The sequence below is a fragment of the Dama dama genome, chromosome 12 (genome assembly GCF_033118175.1).
Source record: "Dama dama isolate Ldn47 chromosome 12, ASM3311817v1, whole genome shotgun sequence".
In the NCBI taxonomy this organism is placed as follows: Eukaryota; Metazoa; Chordata; class Mammalia; order Artiodactyla; family Cervidae; genus Dama; species Dama dama.
In genome coordinates, this window is record NC_083692.1 from 71,960,075 (window position 1) to 71,982,996 (window position 22,922).

At 41.4% G+C, this 22,922-nt stretch overlaps 1 protein-coding gene across 4 annotated transcripts in view; it reads right to left on the minus strand.

Annotated features, from left to right (window-relative positions):
• The window catches only part of FMN1 (formin 1), a 441,751-nt gene that overhangs the window by 151,470 nt on the left and 267,359 nt on the right, over positions 1-22,922 (minus strand). For all 4 annotated transcript variants that reach the window (XM_061157645.1, XM_061157643.1, XM_061157646.1 and 1 more), the window contains 6 exons: positions 19,873-19,934; positions 17,532-17,620; positions 7,867-7,996; positions 5,986-6,132; positions 4,815-4,874; positions 725-845 (listed from right to left, as the gene is read on the minus strand). In XM_061157645.1, the coding sequence (XP_061013628.1) occupies positions 725-845; positions 4,815-4,874; positions 5,986-6,132; positions 7,867-7,996; positions 17,532-17,620; positions 19,873-19,934 (609 nt within the window). The remainder of the gene's footprint in view (positions 1-724; positions 846-4,814; positions 4,875-5,985; positions 6,133-7,866; positions 7,997-17,531; positions 17,621-19,872; positions 19,935-22,922) is intronic.

The following is a 22,922-nucleotide window of genomic DNA, read 5'->3' on the forward strand; positions in this document are numbered from 1 at the left end:
AAAGGAAAATTCCTGCCCAGCAGAGACATAGTTTCACCTTTTAAAAAAGCCAAAAAGGGCTTTCAGCATTTTGCTTTGGATAATTAAAAATGTAAATTAAACTAAAATAGACTGTTTACTATGGGCCTTGCCATCACTATTAGACTTATATACATAAACAAAATATATAGGAATGTGTGTGTGCATTTTGCGTGACAGCAAGAGAGAAAGAGAGATAAGGCAGCACAGTAAACTAGCTTAGAAAACACAATGCATGAGATTTTCTAATTAGATCTAACCTGCCTCTCTCTCTGGCTGTGTGAATATAGCTTTTCTAAGCCTCATTTTTCTCATCTATAAAATGGAGTTAGTGTAGTTCCTGCTTATTTGGGTTACCTTTACCTTCTTACCCTAGTTAGAAGAATCATATAAGACCACAGTAAGAATTAAAAAAAAAAAAAAAAAAAGAGTTGCTGTAATTATTATTATTATTATTAAAATTACATCTATTACATGTTGGAAAATATATGCAACAAGATACATATCTAATAAGCACTGATTATCACTAACAAAAGAGAAAGATGTGTAAATAAAGTGACTCCAAATGGCTCACAGAGATGGGAGTGTCCCGAAGACTGTAGTAACTGAACTCTCACCAATTCCTTTCCACGAGCCAGATAGAGATCATCCTCTTCAACCATTTAAAAAATATCTACGATCATAATAACAGAACAGCTCCCATTACCTTCTAGTTGCCTCTTCAGTTTTCTCAAATCTTTTATAAGGTCTTCGAATTTGACTTGAGAAGCCAAGAAGAAATCCTGTGGTTCAGGCAGGGGGAAAACGCTCTTTTCTGTTCCTGCTTCCTGGAATATACGGTAAACAAAAGTACATTATACTTCCCAATTGTCACTTTCAGTTGAAATTCCAAAACATCTTTTTTTTGGATAGTCGGATAAGAATTATAGCAAAGATCCCCTGCTATTCCTGACTTTGGACTGGCTACTTTGAAGTGCTTTTATGTCTTTTGTACTATCATTTTGGTCTTACTGGCACTGAGGCCAAGGCTACGGCTATGGCATGGGCTGAGGTCTTCATTTTTTTAATTAATTTATTTTATTCTTTGGCCGTGCCCCACAGCATGTTGACTCATCATTCCTGGACTAGGGATCAAATTCGTGCACCCTGCAGTGGAACCTGGGAGTCCTAAACACTGCACTGCCAGGCAAGTCCCTGGGTGGGTTTTAATTTGACTCTTGAATCAAAGAGAAAATGGTCAGCTATGTCCTAATCTTAGACCCTCGATTCCCATGGGAAAAGGTATAGGAAGAACACATGAAAGTGCTTAAATTCAAAGTCCCTGTTGAGCTTTACATGGTAGCAATTAGATAACTCATCTTTGGGGTATGCCCATGGGTAGGAATTAGAAGGTACTGGACTAGGCCACACTGAAGTGGGAGAAACAGTTGCACTCATTTATGCTCTTACCTACCTTCCTCTGCAGTTTAAAGCTCGTGCATGTGTTTGTGTGTGCATGTGTGATCAAATTCTTCATGTATTTGTAAAGATTCTCCTAATGTTGCTTGCCTTGGAAGTATAAAAATGTTAGTTGCTCAGTCGTGTCCAATTCTTTGCGACCCCATGGACTGTGGCCTATCAGGCTCCTCTGTCCAGGAAATTCTCCAGGCAAGAATACTGGAGTAGGTTGCCATTTTCTTCTCCAGAGGATCTTCCCAACCCAGGCATCAAACCTGGGTCTCCTGCATTGCAGGCAGATTCTTTACCATCTGAGCCACCAGGCAAGACCTACCTTAGTAGGTATTTACAAAGGCATGGCTGTGTAGAGTGCTGACAAACTTCTAACTACCACTAAGAGAGGATCTCAGCAGAGAAACATCCAGAGGTGCACAGCCTGTAGTCACATGGGAAGAAGCAGAGCCTCAACTGTCTTTTCCAGTCCAGCCTGCTTTCTCCCCGAGTTGTTCAATGTAAGCTTTGTGTCTTACATATCTCAGGCCGTCTTCGCTTATGCTTCTGTCCACACAGGCTACTCTGCCAGCTCTCCTTCACATTCCATCTTCCCTACTGCCATTAGGACTAATTCCAAACTCTACAACTGCTTTACAAGGCACTTTATGATCTGGCCTCTGTCTCCACCTCCAGCCTGATTTCTCCCTTCTCCTATCTCTAACTCCCTCACTCTTAGACTTTCAGAAAATAAAGGAACAGGCCACAGTCTCTTGCTTGTAGACTTCTGTTTACAAAACTGTCTCTTTCCAAATCCTTCGCCAGGCCTTCCTCACACGTCCTGGTTCATACTTCTTCAATTTTTCTCAAAACAGCACTTCCTTAAGGCTCTCCCTAGAACTCCAGCACTTGGATGTTTCCAAGAGCCCCTGCTACTTCTTGTATCACAGCACTTATCAACATTAATTTAAAAATTGCCTTGTTAGCTTGGCGTCTTCCCCAGTAGACTATAAACACTTTGAAGGCAGGAACTATGTCTTGTTCTTAGTTGAGTACGCACCATCAGATCTACCCATACACTTTGGCACTATTACAGACAGCTTATGGAACACTGTTCTGAGAAGTCTGCATCTTGGACAGGGGTCATCTACCTTATCACCCTCTTTTCTTGTGATTTCAACAATTCCCTGGGTCCTTCCCTCTTCCTTTAAGACATCTGGCCCCATTTGTAATGCTAGAAGAAAATGGTTTTCCTCATTTGATCAAAATAATACTTTACATGATCAGTGTTACTGCTTTAAGAGACAATGGAAGCAGTACCCTAGTATGAGTGCCAAGATGGGACAACATCTAAGATGCTTGCCACAAAATTCTATGGTAATCAACATTGGAAGAACTCATGCATATCTCTTTCTAGCCTTCAAAACTTGTTATCAGATCCAGTATCAGTTTCTTCTTCTTTTTTTTAAGGTAGAAAAAGAGAAAATGCCGCTGAGCAAATCGGCCTAGTAGTAGCTCTTATGAAAGTTGCTCAGTTAGAGTTCAAAAGACATGGCCCTAGAAGGGTTGCTTTAAACTTCACATAGACCTCAACTTGGACCAAAAATCAGCCATGAGTAGAAGGAAGCTTGGAGCAAGAGTCACCTTTCTTCTGCTAATTGCTCTTCACCACTAACCACAAACATCATCACTTAGGCTCCTAAGAGGGAAGGGATCATTTTATAAATCACATAATCCTACACTCTTGAGTGAAATTCATTCTGCACAGTGAAAAACTGGGAGAGCACCACACTGTTGTTGACTTCTTATTTTTCCTAAATTAGACTATCCTATTGTTCAGTTGCCAAGTGGTGTCTGACTCTTTGTGACCCCATGGACTGCAGCACAGCAGGCTTCCCTGTCCTTCACTATCTCCTGGAGTTTGCTCAAACTCATGCCCGTTGAGTTGGTGATGCCATCCAGCCACCTCATCCTTTGTCACCCCCTTCTCCTCCTGCCCTCATATTTCCTAGCATCAGAGTCTTTCCCAATGAGTTGGCTCTTCACATCAGGTGGCCAAAGTACTGGAGCTTCAGCTTCAGCATCAGTCCTTCCAATGAATATTTAGGGTTGATTTCCTTTAGGATTTCTGAAACTAATCTTATTGTATTTTAATATTTTCCTCTGTGAAGCTGATTCCACTGGGTTCAGCTCTCTTCATCAGGAGTCAAATTCCATAGGCAAATTTCATCCTTCCTACACAGTGCGTCTGCGTAGGAAGGATGGTTGAGACAGAGACGATGCATAAATCTGCTCATGTCAACTTTGAACTGCCACCCCAAGATTCTTCAGGACAGTTCTTCTGCCACTCCGGTACCTATTGTCAGAACTGTGGGTGCACAAACATTGCCTCAAGCTCAACACACCTGTACTGCTCTACCAGAAAATAGCTGTCACCTCCCCTCATCTAATTCTTCACAGATGCTACTGACTACATGCTTGTGGATATTTACAGTACATTCAACTCAGTAAGTATGTATCAAGCGCCTACATTACAGACAGTCAGATAAACCCACCAGGAGGGGAGGAGAGACGACGAACGACTTGATCAGTGCTTAGCTTGTCCTCTGCATGAAATTGCAGGCCTTTTGAAAAGGACGCCCTGGAATCTTGACTTTTCTTCCCTCGGTACCTAGGAAAAACTCTGCCTTTGTAGATAGGTAAGTGGGACTCCTGACAACATTTTCCCAAGACTTTTTCCATTTACTGACTGCTAGGTTTCTCAACAACTTACAATAGTACCTCTTTCTTCTCAGAGCTAGGACTCCTTGTTTTCGATTTAATGAGAAGGAATAAAACACAGAAAATGGCGCTCAGGTGGATTCTCACAGAAATTTTTATTTCTAATGGCCAGTGTAATTTAAGCAGGGAAGATGGATTTAAATTCCACGTCTTTAACTTGTTCACCAGTGAACACTGCTGATAAAGTATTGGGTATTACTGCATATTAAGTTCCTAAATTTTGGTCTGCAGCCCAGAATCTAGTTTCAAATATAACCAATTACTGAATGGATATAGGTTTCACAGGAACCCTCACAATCTGGTCAGAAGGCACTGAAATGACTAGGGATCTCTCTGAAGCTGTGTTACACAGTAGATTAAGAGGCAGTAGATTTGTACCACTGAATAATGCTTCCCTTCACAAGAGTCAACTAAATTCTCTTGGCTCTAGTGTTCCCATCTGTAAACCAAGGAGGCTGGAGAGCTCTCAAATTCTATGTTGGACTTGAAATTCATCCATCTAGCCATCATCTAATTTCTGAATGCCAACAATGTGAAGAAGTTGAAACCCCATTAGGCACAGTTTTCCACATAATGCCATTTCTTACCTGATCATAGTAACGCAGGTAATATTTCACCACGTAGTCGACCAGATTAATCCCATTATCCTAGGTTTAAAAGAGAAGCTTAAATGAATATCCTTCACATGAGACTCTGCCATAGTATATAGTCAAAGAACTGAAATCTCATTTTGTAACTCTTATACTTTTATGATACCTAGTCTTGATTCTGTTTGATACTGGTGAGATTTTCCTCCTTGTCCCATTCATTTTTAATGACATCTATAGAAAGTAATGACACTACACTTTTCGTTTGAGGGGGAGAAAACCCAAACAGATAATCCATCAGACCTCTGAGGTAATGGCTAAGACAAGCAACCAGCCAACCAAAAGACTGTCTCAATATTTTCAGGCATAAAGCCAAGAAAGGAGGAGGTAGGGGAGTGCTAAAGAGAACCAGGGAGTAGAATAGAAAAACCATCCCTCCCTTCCCACCTCTCAAAAAATGTGTGTTCTTAATGGCATGAAAAACAATCAAGATGGCTTAAAAGGAACACCCTGCCACTTTATGACCCTGGGACTCCGGGGAGAGCAAGCCCTCCCACAAGGCAGCCTTTGTGTCTTGTTCACATGGGTCTAACTCTAATTTGCCTGTGTGTTCCCCCTCCTTGCATTCCCCCTGCCTGCCCCCCCCCGCCCCCCCCCCCCCCCCCCCCCCCCGACGGGGACGCCTAGCTATGGGCTGCTTGTTTCTAAAGACAGCTCTGCAGGGGTGTGGAGCCAAATGATAATCAGGCTCAGAGGGGGTGACAGTGGACCCCCCACTCCAATTGTTGTGGACCAAAAGATAATTCAAACGCTCAGCTCCCTTGGTGATTCAGCATCGCTCCCTACTCAGGGGTGAGTAAATTACAAGTAGCTAACACCAAATTCAAACAGATTCAAGTCTTGTGCTATGGCTAATACTGTACACAATCTGTTTTATCCTCTCATGGTAGTTCAACATCTAATTGTGTGCTTTCAAGCAAGTGAATGTTGGGAATTTTTTCATCAAAAGAAGACAACATGAAAAACCTGTATTCAAAAGAAAGCAAAGAAAGAAAATGTACTTCTAGGAGGATAGAGATGAATGGAACAACTAGGGATACTTAAAAAAAAAATTGAAGGGGTAGAAGGAAAATGATGGCCGATCACAGATACTCATATGAAAAATAAATACCCGACTTTTGACGTCCTTGAGTTTGGGCAGAATTTCTAAGCTATATCCATCTGCTTGTCCCCGAGTCCTGTTTCCTCCATTCATATAATTTCCAAAAGCCAGAATGAGAGCTAAAATATCTTTTACACTCTTCATGTGCAGCAAGCCCTGGAAAAAAAATAACAATTATTATCAGGTTGAACTCCAAACACACCTATGTTCATTCAACAACAAATGTTCACCAAGCACTTGATAGTCTGTTTGCTGGCCTGTTACCAACTGGATTTACAGTTGGTGAAACAGAAAATACACTTAATTAAGCCTTAAGTGTCTTAAAAAATATGTTAACAGCCATCATTTTTCATCCTTTCAATGAATTACAAACTGTGCATGTTTTAACACTGAATATTAAATATTACATTTCTATCTGAGCCAATTTTATTTTTTAAATACTTATTTTAAAGGATTCAGAAATTGAAACAAGAGAGTTGTTACAGTTAGGTTTTGTATTTGATGGTTTCTAGATAGAAAAGATTTTAAGATCATTTGAGAATCTGGTTTTGGACACTGTCTCTATATAAATAGCATAGTTAAATGTCGGGTAGATACAACAGCATGCCTATGCTTCCTTATCCCTGGAAATAACCCTTAGAGGTGAACTACAACAATGTATTTCGAGGTCACAGGCTCTGTTTTTTAAGCGCTTGCTGATTTGTCTATTAACTTTTACAATTTCAAGCTTCTTGGGGTTTTCTTCAGCTTCCTCTCTCATTTGTTTTACCTCTCTCTCTCTCTCTCATTCTTTGGCTCCAAGTGCAAATTTTCAAATTGATACTTTTCTCCCTTCTCTATAATTTCAGTCAACTTTATTTTCCTTTATTTCAGGGGAAAGACAAAACCAAGTGCAGCTCCAACTTGACCTCTGCTCCTGCTTTTTAGGGCATTATTAAAAGATGCATATTATATACCTTGGTGTTATTTATGCTTTCTCTATTGAAATCTTTTATGTTTTAGAAGGGGAAAAAAAACATGCCTTCAAATAAGCAACTAAACACTACAGTATTTATGGAGGATCATCATGTGGTTAAGGATGTAGGTTACCCAATAACAACAAAAAAGCAGACTCATAGAGACCTAACTTGTGGTTACCAGTTGGAGAAATAAGATAGGTGTTGGAGGCAAAAACTATTGGGTGCAAGACAGGCTCAAGGATGTACTGTATTAATACAGCATGGGGAATAGAGCCAGTATTTTGCAATAACAAAATGTAAATAGAAAGTAACCTTTGAGAATTGTGCAAAATTTTAATTAATTAAGAGAAATAAGGACTTACATCTTTAGCTCAAGGACAAAAAAAGAAGAAAAAAAGGATGTGGGTTACTGGGAGAAAATGCCAAGTTGAAGAATTTAACTTTATAAAGAACACCAGTGGGACAAAGCCAACAAAAACTTATGGGCCCATCACTCATTGCCATCATCATTTATTTATCAAGTCTCTGGAATCTTCTTACAATATTTCACTATGTAAACATATTTCAGATGATCCAGTGCATTGGTTTAAGGCAAATCTCTTGCAATCTAGACAGAGTACACAACACACTCTACTATTAAGGTTGGTTTTAAGTGGCCAGTATGTATATTGGGAGATATTGGGAATATGTGAGAAATCTGTAGAAGTGTTATTTTTTTTTCTCCTTCTTTATCCTCTGTCAATCTGCATCTCCTTTCTTAATCATTCTCCTACATGCACACAAACTTACGGGAGAATCGTCACAGGGAAACACACAATCTTAAGTCAAAAAGTTTTCTACAAAGGGACTCAAGCTGATCTTTCCCACTCTCCACTCCCTCCTCCACCCCTAAGAAAGGCAAAGTTATCCCTGAATTAGGCAGCAAACATACCTTAGAAGCTCGTGTGATGATCTCTACCTTTCGGTGCAAGGCAGTGATACCCTCAGAAAAGACAGATCTGAAGATTATGCACTGGGCACGTTCAGCAAAATTAGGGATCTGGGCTAACTCATGTAAAAATCTGTAAAAATTAAGAATGAATCAGCTGACTTCATATACAGTCACAGGGGAAATAAAATGACAGCAGAAAAAGATTCACCATGAGCGCATTCCTTATTTGACAATGTCAATTGAACCATCATAAAAGGTATCAAATAAGCAAACTCAAGGGATGTGCTCTACTGTGGACAACAAAGCCACTTTTCAAAATGGGTTTCCATATAACAGCTCCCACCCATCAGAATGGCTATCATCATAAAGCACACAAATAACAAATGTCGACAAGGATATGGAGAAAGGAGAATTCTTGTACACTGTTGGTAGGAATGCAAACTGTTACAGTCACTGGTGAAGACAGTAGGATGGTTTCTCAAAAACCTAAACACAGAATTACCTTATGACCTAGAAATTCCACTCCTGGGTATACATCCAAAAAAACTGAAAACACTACTTTGAAAAAATATATGCACCCCAATGTTCATAGTGGCATTATTTATAACTGCCAAGATATGGAAGCAACCCGTGTTCGTGGATACATGGATAAAGAAGATGTACACACAATGGAATGCTATACACACATACACAAAATGGAATACTCAGTTCAGCTCAGTTCAGTCGCTCAGTCGTGTCTTACTCTTTACGACCACATGAACCGCAGCATGCCAGGCCTCCCTGTCCATCACCAACTCCTGGAGTCCACCCAAACCCATGTGCATCGAGTCGATGATGCCATCCAACCATCTCATCCTCTGTCATCCCCTTCTCCTCCTGCCCTCAATCTTTCCCAGCATCAGGGTCTTTTCCAATGAGTCAGCTCTTCGCATGAGGTGGCCAAAGTATTGGAGTTTCAGCTTCAACACCAGTCCTTCCAATGAACACCCAGGACTGATCTTTAGGATGGACTGTTTGGATCTCCTTGCAGTCCAAGGTACTCTCAAGAGTGTTCTCCAACACCATAGTTCAAAAGCATCAATTCTTCAGCACTCAGCTTTCCTTATAGTCCAACTCTCACATCCATACATGACCACTGGAAAAACCATAGCCTTGACTAGACGGACCTTTGTTGGAAAAGTAATGTCTCTGCTTTTTAATATGCTATCTAGGTTGGTCATAACTTTCCTTCCAAGGAGTAAGCATCTTTTAATTTCATGGCTGCATTTACCGTCTGCAGTGATTTTGGAGCCCAGAAAAATAAAGTCAGCCACTGTTTCCACTGTTTCCCCATCTATCTGCCATGAAGTGATGGGACCAGGTGCCACGATCTTAGTTTTCTGAATGTTGAGCTTTAAGCCAACTTTTTCACTGTCCTCTTTCACTTTCATCAAGAGGCTCTTTAGTTCTTCTTCACTTTCTGCCATAAGGGTGGTGTCATCTGCATACCTGAGGTTATTGATATTTCTCCCGGCAATCTTGATTCCAGCTTGTGCTTCTTCCAGCCCAGCATTTCTCATGATGTACTCTGCATATAAGTTAAATAAGCAGGGTGACAATATACAGCCTTGACGTACTCCTTTTCCTATTTGGAACCAGTCTGTTGTTCCATGTCCAGTTCTAACTGTTGCTTCCTGACCTGCATACAGGTTTCTCAAGAGGCAGGTAAGCTGGTCTGGTATTCCCATCTCTTTCAGAGTTTTCCACAGTTTATTGTGATTCACAGTCAAAGGCTTTGGCATAGTCAATAAAGCATAAATAGACGTTTTTCTGGAACTCTCTTGCTTTTTTGATGATCCAGCAGATGTTGGCAATTTGATCTCTGGTTCCTCTGCCTTTTCTAAAACCAGCTTGAACATCTGGAAGTTAACCGTTCACGTATTGCTGAAGCCTGGCTTGGAGAATTTTGAGCATTACTTTACTAGCGTGTGAGATGAGTGCAATTGTGCGGCAGTTTGAGCATTCTTTGGGATTGCCTTTCTTTGGGATTGGAATGAAAACTGACCCTTTTCCAGTCCTGTGGCCACTGCTGAGTTTTCCAAATTTGCTGGCATATTGCATGCAGCACTTTCACAGCATCATCTTTCAGGATTTGAAATAGCTCAACTGGAATTCCATCACCTCCACTAGCTTTGTTCGTAGTGATGCTTCCTAAGGCCCACTTGACGCTTCTGTTAGGTCCCTACCATTTTTGTCCTTAATGGAATACTACTCAGCCATAAAAAGAATAAATTTTACAATCTGCAGCATAATGGATGGACTCAAGAGGGTATTAATACTATGCTAAGTGAAATAAATCAAAGAAAGACAAATACTATATAATATCACTTATATGTGGAATCCCAAAAATATAACCAAAGCATGAATATAACCAAAAAGATGCAGATTCACAGATACAGAGAAAAAAACAGTGGTTACCAGTAGGGGAGGAGCAATATAGGGCTAGGGGAATGGAAGGTACAAACTACTGGGTATAGGATAGGCTCAGAGATACACTTTACAACACAGGGAATGATAGACAATATTTTGTGATAGCTGTAAATGGAAAGTAATCTTTAAAAATTGTATAAAATTTTTAAAAATTAAAAATATATTAATGGCTTTCTATAATGGTAAATAAACGTATGGTGTATAAATTAAGCACAGAAAGTTAACACAAGTATAGTGAACCACGTCAAGTAATCTATCTCCTGTTTCCCAAATAAGACTAAACCCAAGTGGGAAGCATTAATCTTTACCATCTGAAAAAAAAAAGAAAAGGAAACAACCCAATAGACTCCCTTTATAATGCAGTATTCTCTAATGGTGTATTAACACAGGCTAAGTGAAGATGAGGCAAATATCTACAGGCAAGTGACTAAAAGAAATCTCTTTCTGAAATGAGATTACTATTATTTTTCTGTTCAATCATTTATAATAGTCATAATGATTCTATTCTACAGGTGTTTACTTTCCACATCAACTTACTTACACAGACAAGAGTTCATAGTTCCATGCATGGAACAAGGCAGGCACTCATTAAGCAAGAACAATCTAAAGTTTCTTAAAAATCACAGCAAGGCAGATCTTAAAGCCAAAGGTGAGTCCTGACCTACACACAGAAGCTCACTGTCTGAGCAGCTGGGCACTGGAGCCCTTTGCAAAATTAAGTTGGAAGAGTTACATATTCTCAAAGCCAACAACCCGAGGAAGGGGCATAAACTAAAATGGATGGAAAGAGTTGGAAATGAATCCAGAAGAGGAGCGAATCCACTAACAGCTATTAAATCCATTCTGGGGTTGAAATGATGATTAACTGATAGTTCTGAAAGTCTTAGTCAAATCGTAACATTAATACCTTGACATTTTGTAACCTCTTACCAAGAATACTTTTACAGAGGAGCAAAGCTGCAGCCCCCTTTTTTCCATAACCCCCCAACATTTCTTAGTTAATACTCTGTGCCTCTTTTAGGGACACTTGGGTTTTAATAATAATTCTAATAATCAGCTGTTTTTCTTATTCATCCTACAACCAGGTCATAATCCTTTTTCTTTTTAACGGCACTGAGATGAAGCAAAGAATGCTCATAAAGAAAACATACCTTTGTTTTAAGGTTTTGTAACTTTTGATTATTATGAAAACCATGTGATGGGGTATAAAAACGCAAACCCAAAGGAAATCTGAATCAGAACAAGATGAAAAAATTACACACTATATGTAAATTGCTTTTTTGCTAAAATTAGTTGCAAACCACTGATTCATTTATGACTGAAATCAGGGGTATCACCAGTTTTCACAAATGCAAGCAGTAAAAAGCTTGTGGGCCGGGAGGTATCTGGTCCTGTAAGTGAGTCTTGGGAAGTCTGACATATTCAAATGCTGCTGAGAGATATCTCAAGGGTAGCACCCTGCATTTCTCCCTTTCCAAATGCAACCATGAAAGACTATTCCCAAATTAGGACCTATATTCCAGAGAAGGTACACTTCCTTGTTTAAGTGGACACAGTGAGTGAAGAACTGATGGTAAGAATATACAGATCAACACCCCAGCTCACCAGCAAGGACTTAGAAGAAAAGAAGGAAATGCTGGATAAACAATCATTTATAACTAGTCTCCAAAAAGGAGGTTTAGGATACACAGAAGGAGACGAGCCCATAGCGTCAACTAATTTGTGTTACCCAGAAAAAAAATGAAATAGAACTACAAGGTTCCCTGGGCTCAAAGCTTTACTGGAATTAGGGCTGGCATTAAGAAGGCTCTCAGAGAATCTTAAAGACCCAATGTTCTGTGTATGGAGAAGGGGCCAAAACACATATCGAGAGTTGAGTCAGGAATGGAATTCAGAAATTTCACATTACTTTCAGATTGAACTCTAGGAAATGTGTCACCAAAAATCCTATAGCATCAGTCATCAAGAATCTTACTGTTTTTAGATGTGTATGAAGCATTTATGGTGTGTCAGGCACCATGCTAAGACCTGAGAACCTGATTTAACTTATACATAATTGCTTCTTGATCACGTGAGAAATAAATCCGTAACTACAATGGAGTTTGATGAGCCATCTTGGTGAGGGGACCTAAAACAGGAGCTATGGATGCCACATGCAGGGCATTGAAGTCAGAGCCCAGGAAGGACCATGTCAGCCCAGGTCTCTGGGAGCCCTCTGCTGCTTGCGCAGGTCACGTGTGAGAAATTGCCAGCGAGAGCCTAGACAGGCTGCCTGATATCCACAGGCAAAGGTAAGAAGAAGCTAAAATGGAGCTTCATATTCTAAAACAAAGATTTCAAGCTTTTTCTGAATGAATGAATGGTTTAAAACAGAAGAGGGACACTTTCAGCTTTTTGTTTTAGAAAATTGCCCTGGCAAGGCTTGGATGATTGACTGGAGGTTATAGCGGATCTGAGGCTGGGAGCAGCCGGAATATTCTAATGGGGTAGGTGAGAGGGCCACCAGTGTGGATATACTGGGGCAAATGGTTAGAAAGCAACTGAGGTGGCCAGGCCCAGAGGAGCTGACCCATCCCATGAGATACTGAGAGTCCAGGATGACGTGTGGGTTTGGGGCCTGGTCACCTAGCAGAAGGTGAAGATAAGAAGTACTAGAGTAGCAAATATGGGAAAAATAAAGACTTGAGGAAAGCACCATTTATCTGAGAAAGTACCAGAAGCCCGTGCTGTACTGTGCTTAGTCACTCAGTCATGTCCAACTCTTTGCGACCCCATGGATTGTAGCCCACCAGGCTCCTCTGTCCATGGGGATTCTCCAGGCAAGAATAATGGAGTTAGTTGCCACGCTCTCCTGCAGGGGATCTTTCCAACTCAGGGATCAAACCCAGGTCACCTGCATTGCAGGAGGATTCTTTAACATCTGAGCCACCAGGGAAGGTTACCTCAAAGGCTATGAAATGTCTAACATCTTATCCGCTCTCCTCAACTGGGTTTTATACTCTACCCATAAGGGAAGGGATAAGCACTCTTTTACCCATCCCCAAGGAGGGAGTCTTGGGCATTATTAGCTCATGGTACTCATGAATATTTATGGACTGATTTCCTTTAGGACTAGTCTATGCTAGGGCCAGAGATAGGAAGGACTAAATATCCCCAAAGAGCCACAGACTAGGGACCTTCCTCTTCTGTCCTTAAGGCCGGATGGTCTTGCCAGGGTGGACTGTAACTTCAGCCTGTATACAGGAGAGAGATTCTGCACCTCACAGAGAATGGGTCACACATGGACAGCAGTAACTCAGCTGATAGCAGGAATGACGCAACAGGCCCACTGTTTTCAAGGGTCTAATATTTGGTTAATCATCCCTCAGAGCCCTGAATGATAACATTTCTGTCTGTGCATGTTGTAACCTATGTTCCTCCACAGAAGAAGATGTTAACAGAGCCTTGTTTCAACAAGTCAATGTGTCTTCATTTGGCGGGGGGCGGGGGCGGGAGGACAAGGCAGCTATGGGCATAAGTGAAAAGTGAAATTCACTCAGTCTTTGCGACCCCATGTACTACACTGTCCATGGAATTCTCTAGGCCAGAATACTGGAGTGGGTAGCCTTTCCCTTCTCCAGGGGATCTTCCCAACCCAGGGATCGAACCCAGGTCTCCCGCATTGCAGGCAGATTCTTTACCAGCTGAGCCACAGGGAAGCCCAAGAATACTGGAGTGGGTAGCTTATTCCTTCTCCAGGGGATCTTCCTGACCCAGGAATCAAACTGGGGTCTCCTGCATTGCAGATGGATTCTTTATCAACTGAGCTATCAGGGAAGCTCGTAAGTACAGCATCCCAATAGGCTATATATGGTATCCTCACTTCAGGCCAGAGAAAGTGCACACCAGGCCTAATCAAACCCAACAGAAGCTCCCAGTGCCTCACCACCAACCCAAGCAGAGTATGAACAGAGTCGAGGACCATCACTGGAGAGAGTGGTTCTCAGAGAGCCTAGTCCCAAGCAGATGACAGCTCTATGGGAAATGGCTTTCTACATCTGGCCCCATGGCTCAAGAAAGCTGATGAGGTGAGTGATGAAGCCAGCCTCTCCAGACTTGAATTTATGGGACTGGGCACCACAGGAATCTTAGGAAACTGCAATGTTGAAACTATAAATGACTCATATTTTCCAGTATGTAAAACATGCTTATAGTCAACTCACTTGGACCTAACGGCAAGTAAGTGGCCAAAAAATCAGACTCTGGCATGAATCAAGCAAATGCTGCCGAGTCCAAACACATCGCCAAGACAACATGACCATCTTCTCTGCTGTCAGTAAGAGCTTAGCATGTTAAGGAAACCATTATAATGACCACTTACAAATTTTAAAAATGCCCTTCATCTGCGTCTCTATTTCTGCCTTGGAAATAGGTTCATCTGTACCATTTTTTCTAGATTCCACATGTGTGTGTTGATATATTTGCTTTTCTCTTTCAGACTTACATCACTCTGGGTGACAATATTACAATAAAAATTTTTTAATAAATTAAAATAATAAAAATGCTCTTCTATCCAGATCCTCAGTGGAGAAAGCAAGAACAAGAATTTTGTTAATTACCTGCTACCATTACTTTGTCTTGGCAATTAACCTTGTAAAATAATACCAAAAAGGCATTAACACAGAAGGGAAAATGGGACCCCTTCCAGGAGCAGGAACCCACTGTTCATTCACCAGGTTGGCCATTCCCATAGCTTTAGAGAAGGGGTTGGTGAATTATAAATCCCAGGCCAAATTCAGCCCATCACTTGTTTTTGTATGGTCCATCAGCTAAGAATGGTTTTCACATTTTAAAATGGTTGGGAAAAAGTCAACAGATAATATTTTATGACGTGTAAAAATGATATGAAATTCAAATTTCAGCATCCATAAATAAAATGTCATTGGTGGACGGGCATGTCCATTATCTGTGGCTGCTTCTAGACTACAACGGTCAACTTGAATAGTTCCAACAGACTGTAATGGCCCACCAAGCCTAAAGTACTTACTGCCAGGTGCTTTACAGGTAAAGTTTTCCAACTTCGAGCTTAGAAGATCATTGCTTAATGTGGTATAGCTAGCACTACCCAAATGCTTAATCACATGATGCAGAGAGCCAACGCACTGGAAAAGACCCTGATGCTGGGAAAGATTGAAGGCAAAAGGAGAAGGGGGCGGCAGAGGATGAGATAGTTAAATAGCATCACCGACTCATGCACATGAATCTGAGCAAACTCTGGGAGATAATGGAGGACACAGGAGACTGGCATGCTGTAGTCCATAGGGTCACAGAGTTGGACATGACTTAGCAACCGAATAACAACAACAAATGTTTGATGTGCCCTATTGTCCCCACTAAGGACTGAATGTTTGTGTCCCCCCAAATCCATATGTTGAAATCCTGACCCTCAATGTGACAGTATTAAGGAGTAGGGCCTTTGGGCAGTAAAGAGGCCATGAAGGTTAATCCCTCACGAGTGGGGTTAGTGCCCTGCAGAAAAGAGACACAAGAGCTTCTTTCCTCTCTCTGCTCTCTGCCATGTGAAGATATAGAGAGACATTGGCAGTCCACAGCGTGCAAGAGCATTCTCATTAGAATCCAGCCATGGCTGCAGCTGGACCTCAGACTTCTGGCTTCAGCAACTGTGAGATATACATTGATGCTGTTGGTAAGTCACCCAGTTGAAGGTACCTTGTTATAGCTGACTAAGTCAGTCCTCAAATATTTCCATAGCCTTGTGTCTAAATATCCATTATTAGTCTTTTCATTTTCGGTCATTAGCACCTTAGTGGAAATTAACTGATTATATTAGAATGCATGACTTGGGACTGACCATGCACATTATGGGTCAGGGGTAGGGTTGGTAAGGACGGGGACTCAGGGTGATGGATCTGAAGGGCAGGGGAGCCCAGTGAGTCACAAAATTCTGAGGCTTCATGAACTGACTTTGGGTGTGTTTTGGGGGGAGAGTCCTGGTGTATGCTCCACATGAGAGCCAATCACTGAAGTGTCCCCAAATTACCATAAAGGTTTGTCAGTAACTGAGTAAACCTAAAAATCCCCCACCCAGTCACTGGGAGATGATTTTTGGACCTTGGTATCCAAAGGAAGTGGGGCATTTTAGAGGAACCAAGGGCAAGGTATGAAGGTCTCAGGACAAGCCGTTCACCTTTGGATATCTCTGGGGCTGACTTATAACCCTGGTGGTGGTTTAATCATTAAGTCATGTCCAACTCTTTGTGACCCCATGGACTGTAGCCCACCAGGCTCCTCTGTCCATGGGATTTCTCAGCAAGAATACTGGAATGGATTGCCATTTCTTTCTCCAGGGGATCTTTCCCAGCCAGAGATCGAACCTGGGTCTCCTGCATTACAGGTGGATTCTTTACCAACTGAGCCACCAGGGAAGTCCTCCTTACTCTAAACTTGATCACTTTCCTCTGTTTCCTATCCCTCCCCTTATCTCCAAGCTGAGGAGGGTACTCTGCCTTTGGCAGGAAGCACTCAAAGGAGCAACAGGCAAAGGAGTCCTCTGTCTACTCAGGACCCAGCCCACATTCTCAGAGTCCAAGGTGGAACCTGAGGGGCTGCAGATTCCAAGAGCCCAGCAAAGAACAAAAGTGTGTGGAACACCCCAAACTAGAGAGCAGACATCTCTAAACAGTGACTGGAGAGCAGCATAAGCACGTGCAAATGAAGGATGAAAAGTCACATCGAAATTGGGCAGAGCAGGTGGAGAGTGTGGGGAGAAAGCTGGCACAGGCAGGCAACATTTACTGGATACGATATTTAGGAAAATCAATTTGAAATCCTGTGACTCTGACATCATCTCTTTCAATTGCATCAGCAGAACCTTAAACGGAGCAGTAACTTCTTCCTTCCTCAGTTACCCTCTTGGCCAGAATGTTTAGTCTAGGAGGAATTAACGATTTGCTAGGGCAAGAAAAGGGGAGTCACGAGGGGTGGGGTGAGGGCTTGAGACATGCTACCCAGCAGCACAAATCTCCCGGCTGCCTTTCCCGGCAGTCAGGTCATCCTGCTGCATGCAATAGGTCACGGGAATGACGCTGCTGAGACTGAGCTTGGCACAGCTTAGATGTGGTTATTGGGAGCTGGAGGCAGGAAGATGGGGAAGGCCCTTCTCCTTTATTAACAGAAAAGTGTTCAAGCATCCTTACTGTTCAGGCTTATCCAGAAGCTTCAATTCTTCCTCCTTGGATGTCTCATAATACTTTCTTATTTTAACAAGTTCATCCTCTTGGGCTCTCTGTGTCGAAACAGAAGCAAAACACACACACAAAAATGAGCAATGACAATCTGTCTAAAGCAATATGTCTCAAAGTATGGTCTCTGGACCATCAGCATCACCTGTCACTAATTAGAAATGCCAATTGCAATTGTTGGCCCTATCTTGGGCATGGGGCTTCCCAAGTGGCTTGGTGGTTTAAAAAAAAAAAAAATCTGCCTGCCAATGCTGGAGATGCAGGTTCAATCCCTGGGTTAGGAAGATCCCCTGGAAGAGGAGATGGCAACCTACTCCAGTATTCTTGCCCAAAGAATCCCATGGACAGAGGAGCCTGGTGGGCTACAGTCCACGGGGTCTCGAGGAGTTGGACGTGACTTAGTGCAACTGAGCACGCCTTGGACATACTTCATGCCGGAAGCAGAGCCAACGCTCTAAGAGTGGGGTTCAGAGAGCCCTCCAAGCGATTCTCAGGCATGCTAATGTTTGAGAATCACTGGCTAAAACCCAACAGTCACAGAAGTAACCTGAGCTGGATATGCAAGTGGATATATATATATATATATACACACACAAGCTGGATATATATATATATATATATATATATATATATATATATATCTCCAGGTGATACTGGATATACAGGAATTTGACTGCTACCTTAAATCCCTGGTGTCTTTCCCTGTAAGATCAGATATGGGTCAAGTTTTCCTTAGCATGTGCTTCCTCATCCTCAAAACAGCCCTCCTAACTTACATAGGGTCCCGATTTTTAAATTTCTGGTCAGCAGGTTCTCTCTGAATTTTCTAAGTATTTGTTGTCTGCACTACTTACTTTGGCATTTGGTCTCATACTTTCTCAATTTATCCACCTATGTCAGTTATATGCAGCTTACTGCTGCTATAAGCTAACAAGTACCCACCAAGCGCACAGTCCCGAGCCTGATGTAACAACTAAAAGCCCCGAGAAGGCATTTTGCCTTTTACGAAGTCCTCCAACATCAAGCATTGCATCCTTGTTTTATAGGTGACTCTACTGAGGCTTAGACTAACTACCTGGTAAAGAGCTTGACGTGAAACATCTTTCTTTCACAATTCCATGCTGCCTTCCGGGTATTCCACACATGTGCCAGGATGGCCTAGGATTCGTGCATCTTCTTATCTATTAATGAAAGCCTTCCTAATAGAAACATGGGGCACTCCCACCCATCATGTTAGATTAATACTAAACAGTTCCTGATATACACAAAGGATGTAAAAATGTGAACGGAATTGGAAATCCTGCTAGACTGGATTATCACACTATGGAAATTTTCTGTGAGAGGTTTAGAGTCCCTGGGAACCGAAGTACTGAATTATTTTTTGAGCTTGGTAACCAAAGCATGCTATAGAGCTCTGGGAAATAGCATTATTCAGTAAAGAGAATCTGGTTCAATCTATATACTCAAATCTTACAGAGTCAGTGAACCAGAGGAGTTAACAATTATGGGAACTGGGACTCTCCTATATGTTCTCAAGAAAGCCAGTCAATTACTCAGGTTATTTACACATATAATCCACATTTAAAGACCATATATGTATACAGTGCTGTTCATTTTCAAAATACACTGCTATTGCTATATATATTGAGCTCTATTTTAATAGTCACAGAAATCATGTAGAGCCTATTATAATCCCCATTGTACTGAGGATCAAACAGGTTGAGGAGTTTCACTGACCCAAGGCCACTCAGTTGTCCATGACAGAGCCTGATATCAAACCTGAATATCTCACTCTAAATCCAAAACACACACTCACCATCCGATACTATTTCCCACATTCAATGCCATCAGCTTACTTGGACTAAAAGTAATCATCCAAGCTGGAGACAGCGTCCCCATTCCTCAGAAGATGACATTGGTTATACACCAATATTAAGCTGCTAACACAGCTTCACTCACTCTGATTGAAAACCACAGGGCTGCATTCTGTGGCACAGACATGGCCTCCCCACTGAACCACCCTCCCCTGTAAAAGAAATCTACTAACCCAGATGCCACAGTGCGGGGGAGGGATGTCAAGAACCTAGTGCTTCCTCATGTTCACTCTCATTTGAGCTTGCTTTTCTGTACCCTACTCTCTTCCACGCAATGTCAAAATTCCCACCGCCAAAGAACATGAATGCATCAGTGATTTTTTGGGTGGGAAGAGTCACATACAATGATTTTTTAGGCATTAACATATTTTTTTTTTTTAAAGTTAGTTAAGATACAAAAATCTGAAAACTCTGATACTCACATTTTCATATAACGCTGCCAGGGTTTCCAGATCAACCACAGAATCATCCACGTTAAAAATGGCTGCCGAGCACCCAAAGAGAAAGAGAAAGGATAAGAGGTTAGACCGGACTCTGCTGCACTAACATTTACTCCATGTGCAGCTACCAAGCAATGAAAACATTTGCTCTCTCTTACCCAGGTTGTCTTCTGACATGCTCTTGCCCCCTTTCCTTCTGCACCAGGGGGGCCCCGTGAAAGAAACCAAAACGGTTCTGATTGCTGGCCTAAGCCTTAGCCCTGCCTGCTTTAATTCCTCAAGCTCTGCATCCTTTCGCAGTTTAATTTAGGCTCCGCAGGAGAAGTGTTTGTGTTTTAAATCTAAATCAGTTAGTAGGTTTGAAACACAATTTTAAATCTTTCTTCCCGACTGGTAATTGAAGAGATTTAATACCTAATGCACCAGAACTGACGCTTGCCCATTACCAGGAAGAGGGAGAGAAAAAAGACAATGTTGGCAAATTAAATGAATTCAGGCATGTGATTTCAGGCACCTTTCCATGGCTGCTGCAAACATCTTGTTTGGATTAAAAAGACAAGAAAAAGCAATAATTGCATCAATGGCAAATTAAGATTATGGAAACCTCCCATGAGCAAGTCTTAAGGCAAGTTCTCGTTCCCATGGTTTTATTTGGATTCTACTTGTTGTTCTATATCTTAAATAAGTCATTTAGCTGCTAACTAATATGCCTGTGATTTCATCTAAAGAGATTCCTTCCCATATATACCAGCGTACAAACATGGAGATTTTAAAGCCTTAATGGATTTGGCAATCAAAGTGCTTGAAATAGGCAGCCTCACATCTTTAAATAATTATGCAAAACTAATAAGGTTTGTTCCCTCAACCCCACCACCCTTCTCTGACTTTACATTGTGAAATTAACCAGCACGCTAGTAAATTTTCTCCGTGGCAGGCTAATTAATTTTATTAAACCAACCAGTGATATTTAGAATGCCTTAAAATTCTGCTCGTCAACCATTACTCCGTTGGTTGGCATTACACCATGGTTTTGGAGAAGGTGGGGATCAAGGTAAAGGGCAGGTTGCTTTCAAATTGTTTTGCTTCTTCTGTGGTTTAGAATTATATGAACCCCTTCATACAATTTTAATAAACTTAATTAACTGAGCTAAGATCATGTACCTTCACAGAATACTGAGAAATGTACTTAAAATTCCTTCATGGGCCACCTTCTCTAATTCAGGAGTTAATCAGCAAGCTGTTCCTCAACTACATGGAGTAGAGAGAAAAGAAGCGATTAATATGGAAGTGACAAAGTCAGTCATCTCAGATTCCACCAGGACAAAGGAAAATTACACTTCTGATGAGGCCAATCTAAAACCACAAAAGAAAAATGTCCTTTGAGGAAAGAAGGAAAGAATCTACCCTCCCAGGACTGTTATACTATGCATGCAGATAAGATGATTTCGCTAACTTATTAGAAGGACCAGGCATTTTTAAATGTCTGATGCTTTAAGGAAACAAAAAAGAGCCAGGAACAATGTCTATTTTATGTAAATGCTAATAGTCTCCTATAAAAATCAGCCAATGAAAATGCAGTAAGACAAGGCAAAATTCTAAAAATAATTTATCAGAGATGTTCATTTCTAAACCAGGTACTACATATAACTGCAAGTTTACATATAATCAAGTGATCATAACCAATGGGAAAGAGAAGGAACTGTTGGCTTCCTTTCCTGGTGAGTAAATATTTGAGTTTCAGAAGTTAATCAGTCTGGGTCCCAGATATACAATTTGATGGGTTATATCCTCAGCCAATTCCCCTCCAGTGTGCTAGGAAATGGAGGAAAACACATAGGGAGGATGGGACTGCAGAATGAGCGTGGGCTCTGGCGACATTTATTCATTCATTCACCCAGCCCTTGAGTAAATATTTGTTGAATGTGCACCAAGTTCTAGAAACTGTTCTAAAATGCTGTGATTATATAAATCAAACATGTCTAAGACATTTAAGGTACTTGGTCTCATGAGACTTATACTCCAGCTTAGGGGATAGAAAATAAACAAGTAAATAGTTACAGATAATGATGTAAAGAAAGAGCAGAGCCATAAGCAACCTTAGAGAGGCTGATGGATGAAGGCTTCTTTGAAGAGGTGGCATTTAAGCTAAGAGCTGAGCAGGTCAAGTTCTATGAGTGTCTGGGAGAAGAGCCTTCCAGTGAGTGGTAAGGGCAGAAAGAGGTTTCTTATCCTGATGAAGGAATAAGCTCAAGATTCAGAAAAAGAGCAAGATGACTATTATGGATGGAAGCAAAACTTACTACATGATCCTGGCACGTTCAGTTCTATTAGGTTCAGCATACTGACTCCAGTATTCTTGCCTGGGAAATCCCATGGACAGAGAAGCCTGGTGGGCTACAATCCATGGGGTCCCACAGAGCTGGGTATAACTGAGCACACACACACACATTCATAGGATGGGTCTAATTTCACTTACTGAAAACATTAAAACAAGATGTATGCTCTACTGAGCTCATAGAGCGTTATGAGAAATCAAAACAGTACCTACAAATAGTGACTACTGTGATGTTAAATATACACACTGTGGAAATACAGAACAGACTTTTGAACTTTGTGGGAGAATGTGAGGGTGGGATATTTCAAAAGAACAGCATGTATGCTATCTATGGTGAAACAGATCACCAGCCCAGGTGGGATGCACGAGACAAGTGCTCCGGCCTGGTGCACTGGGAAGACCCAGAGGAATCGGGTGGAGAGGGAGGTGGGAGGGGGGATCGGGATTGGGAATACATGTAAATCCATGGCTGATTCATATCAATGTATGACAAAACCCCCTGGAAAAAAAAAAATAAAAATAAAAATAAAATATACACACTGTGTACGTGTTTTAATGCTTGTTAATGCCTTATCTGCTTTAACATCTGGAAAGAATTAGAGAAAGAAGACTACCACTTTCTACAATACTTGAATGTTTCCAGTAGGAGCTGCTGCTATTTAAACCCTTTTGGTCCTTTAAAACCCCACTCAAGGCC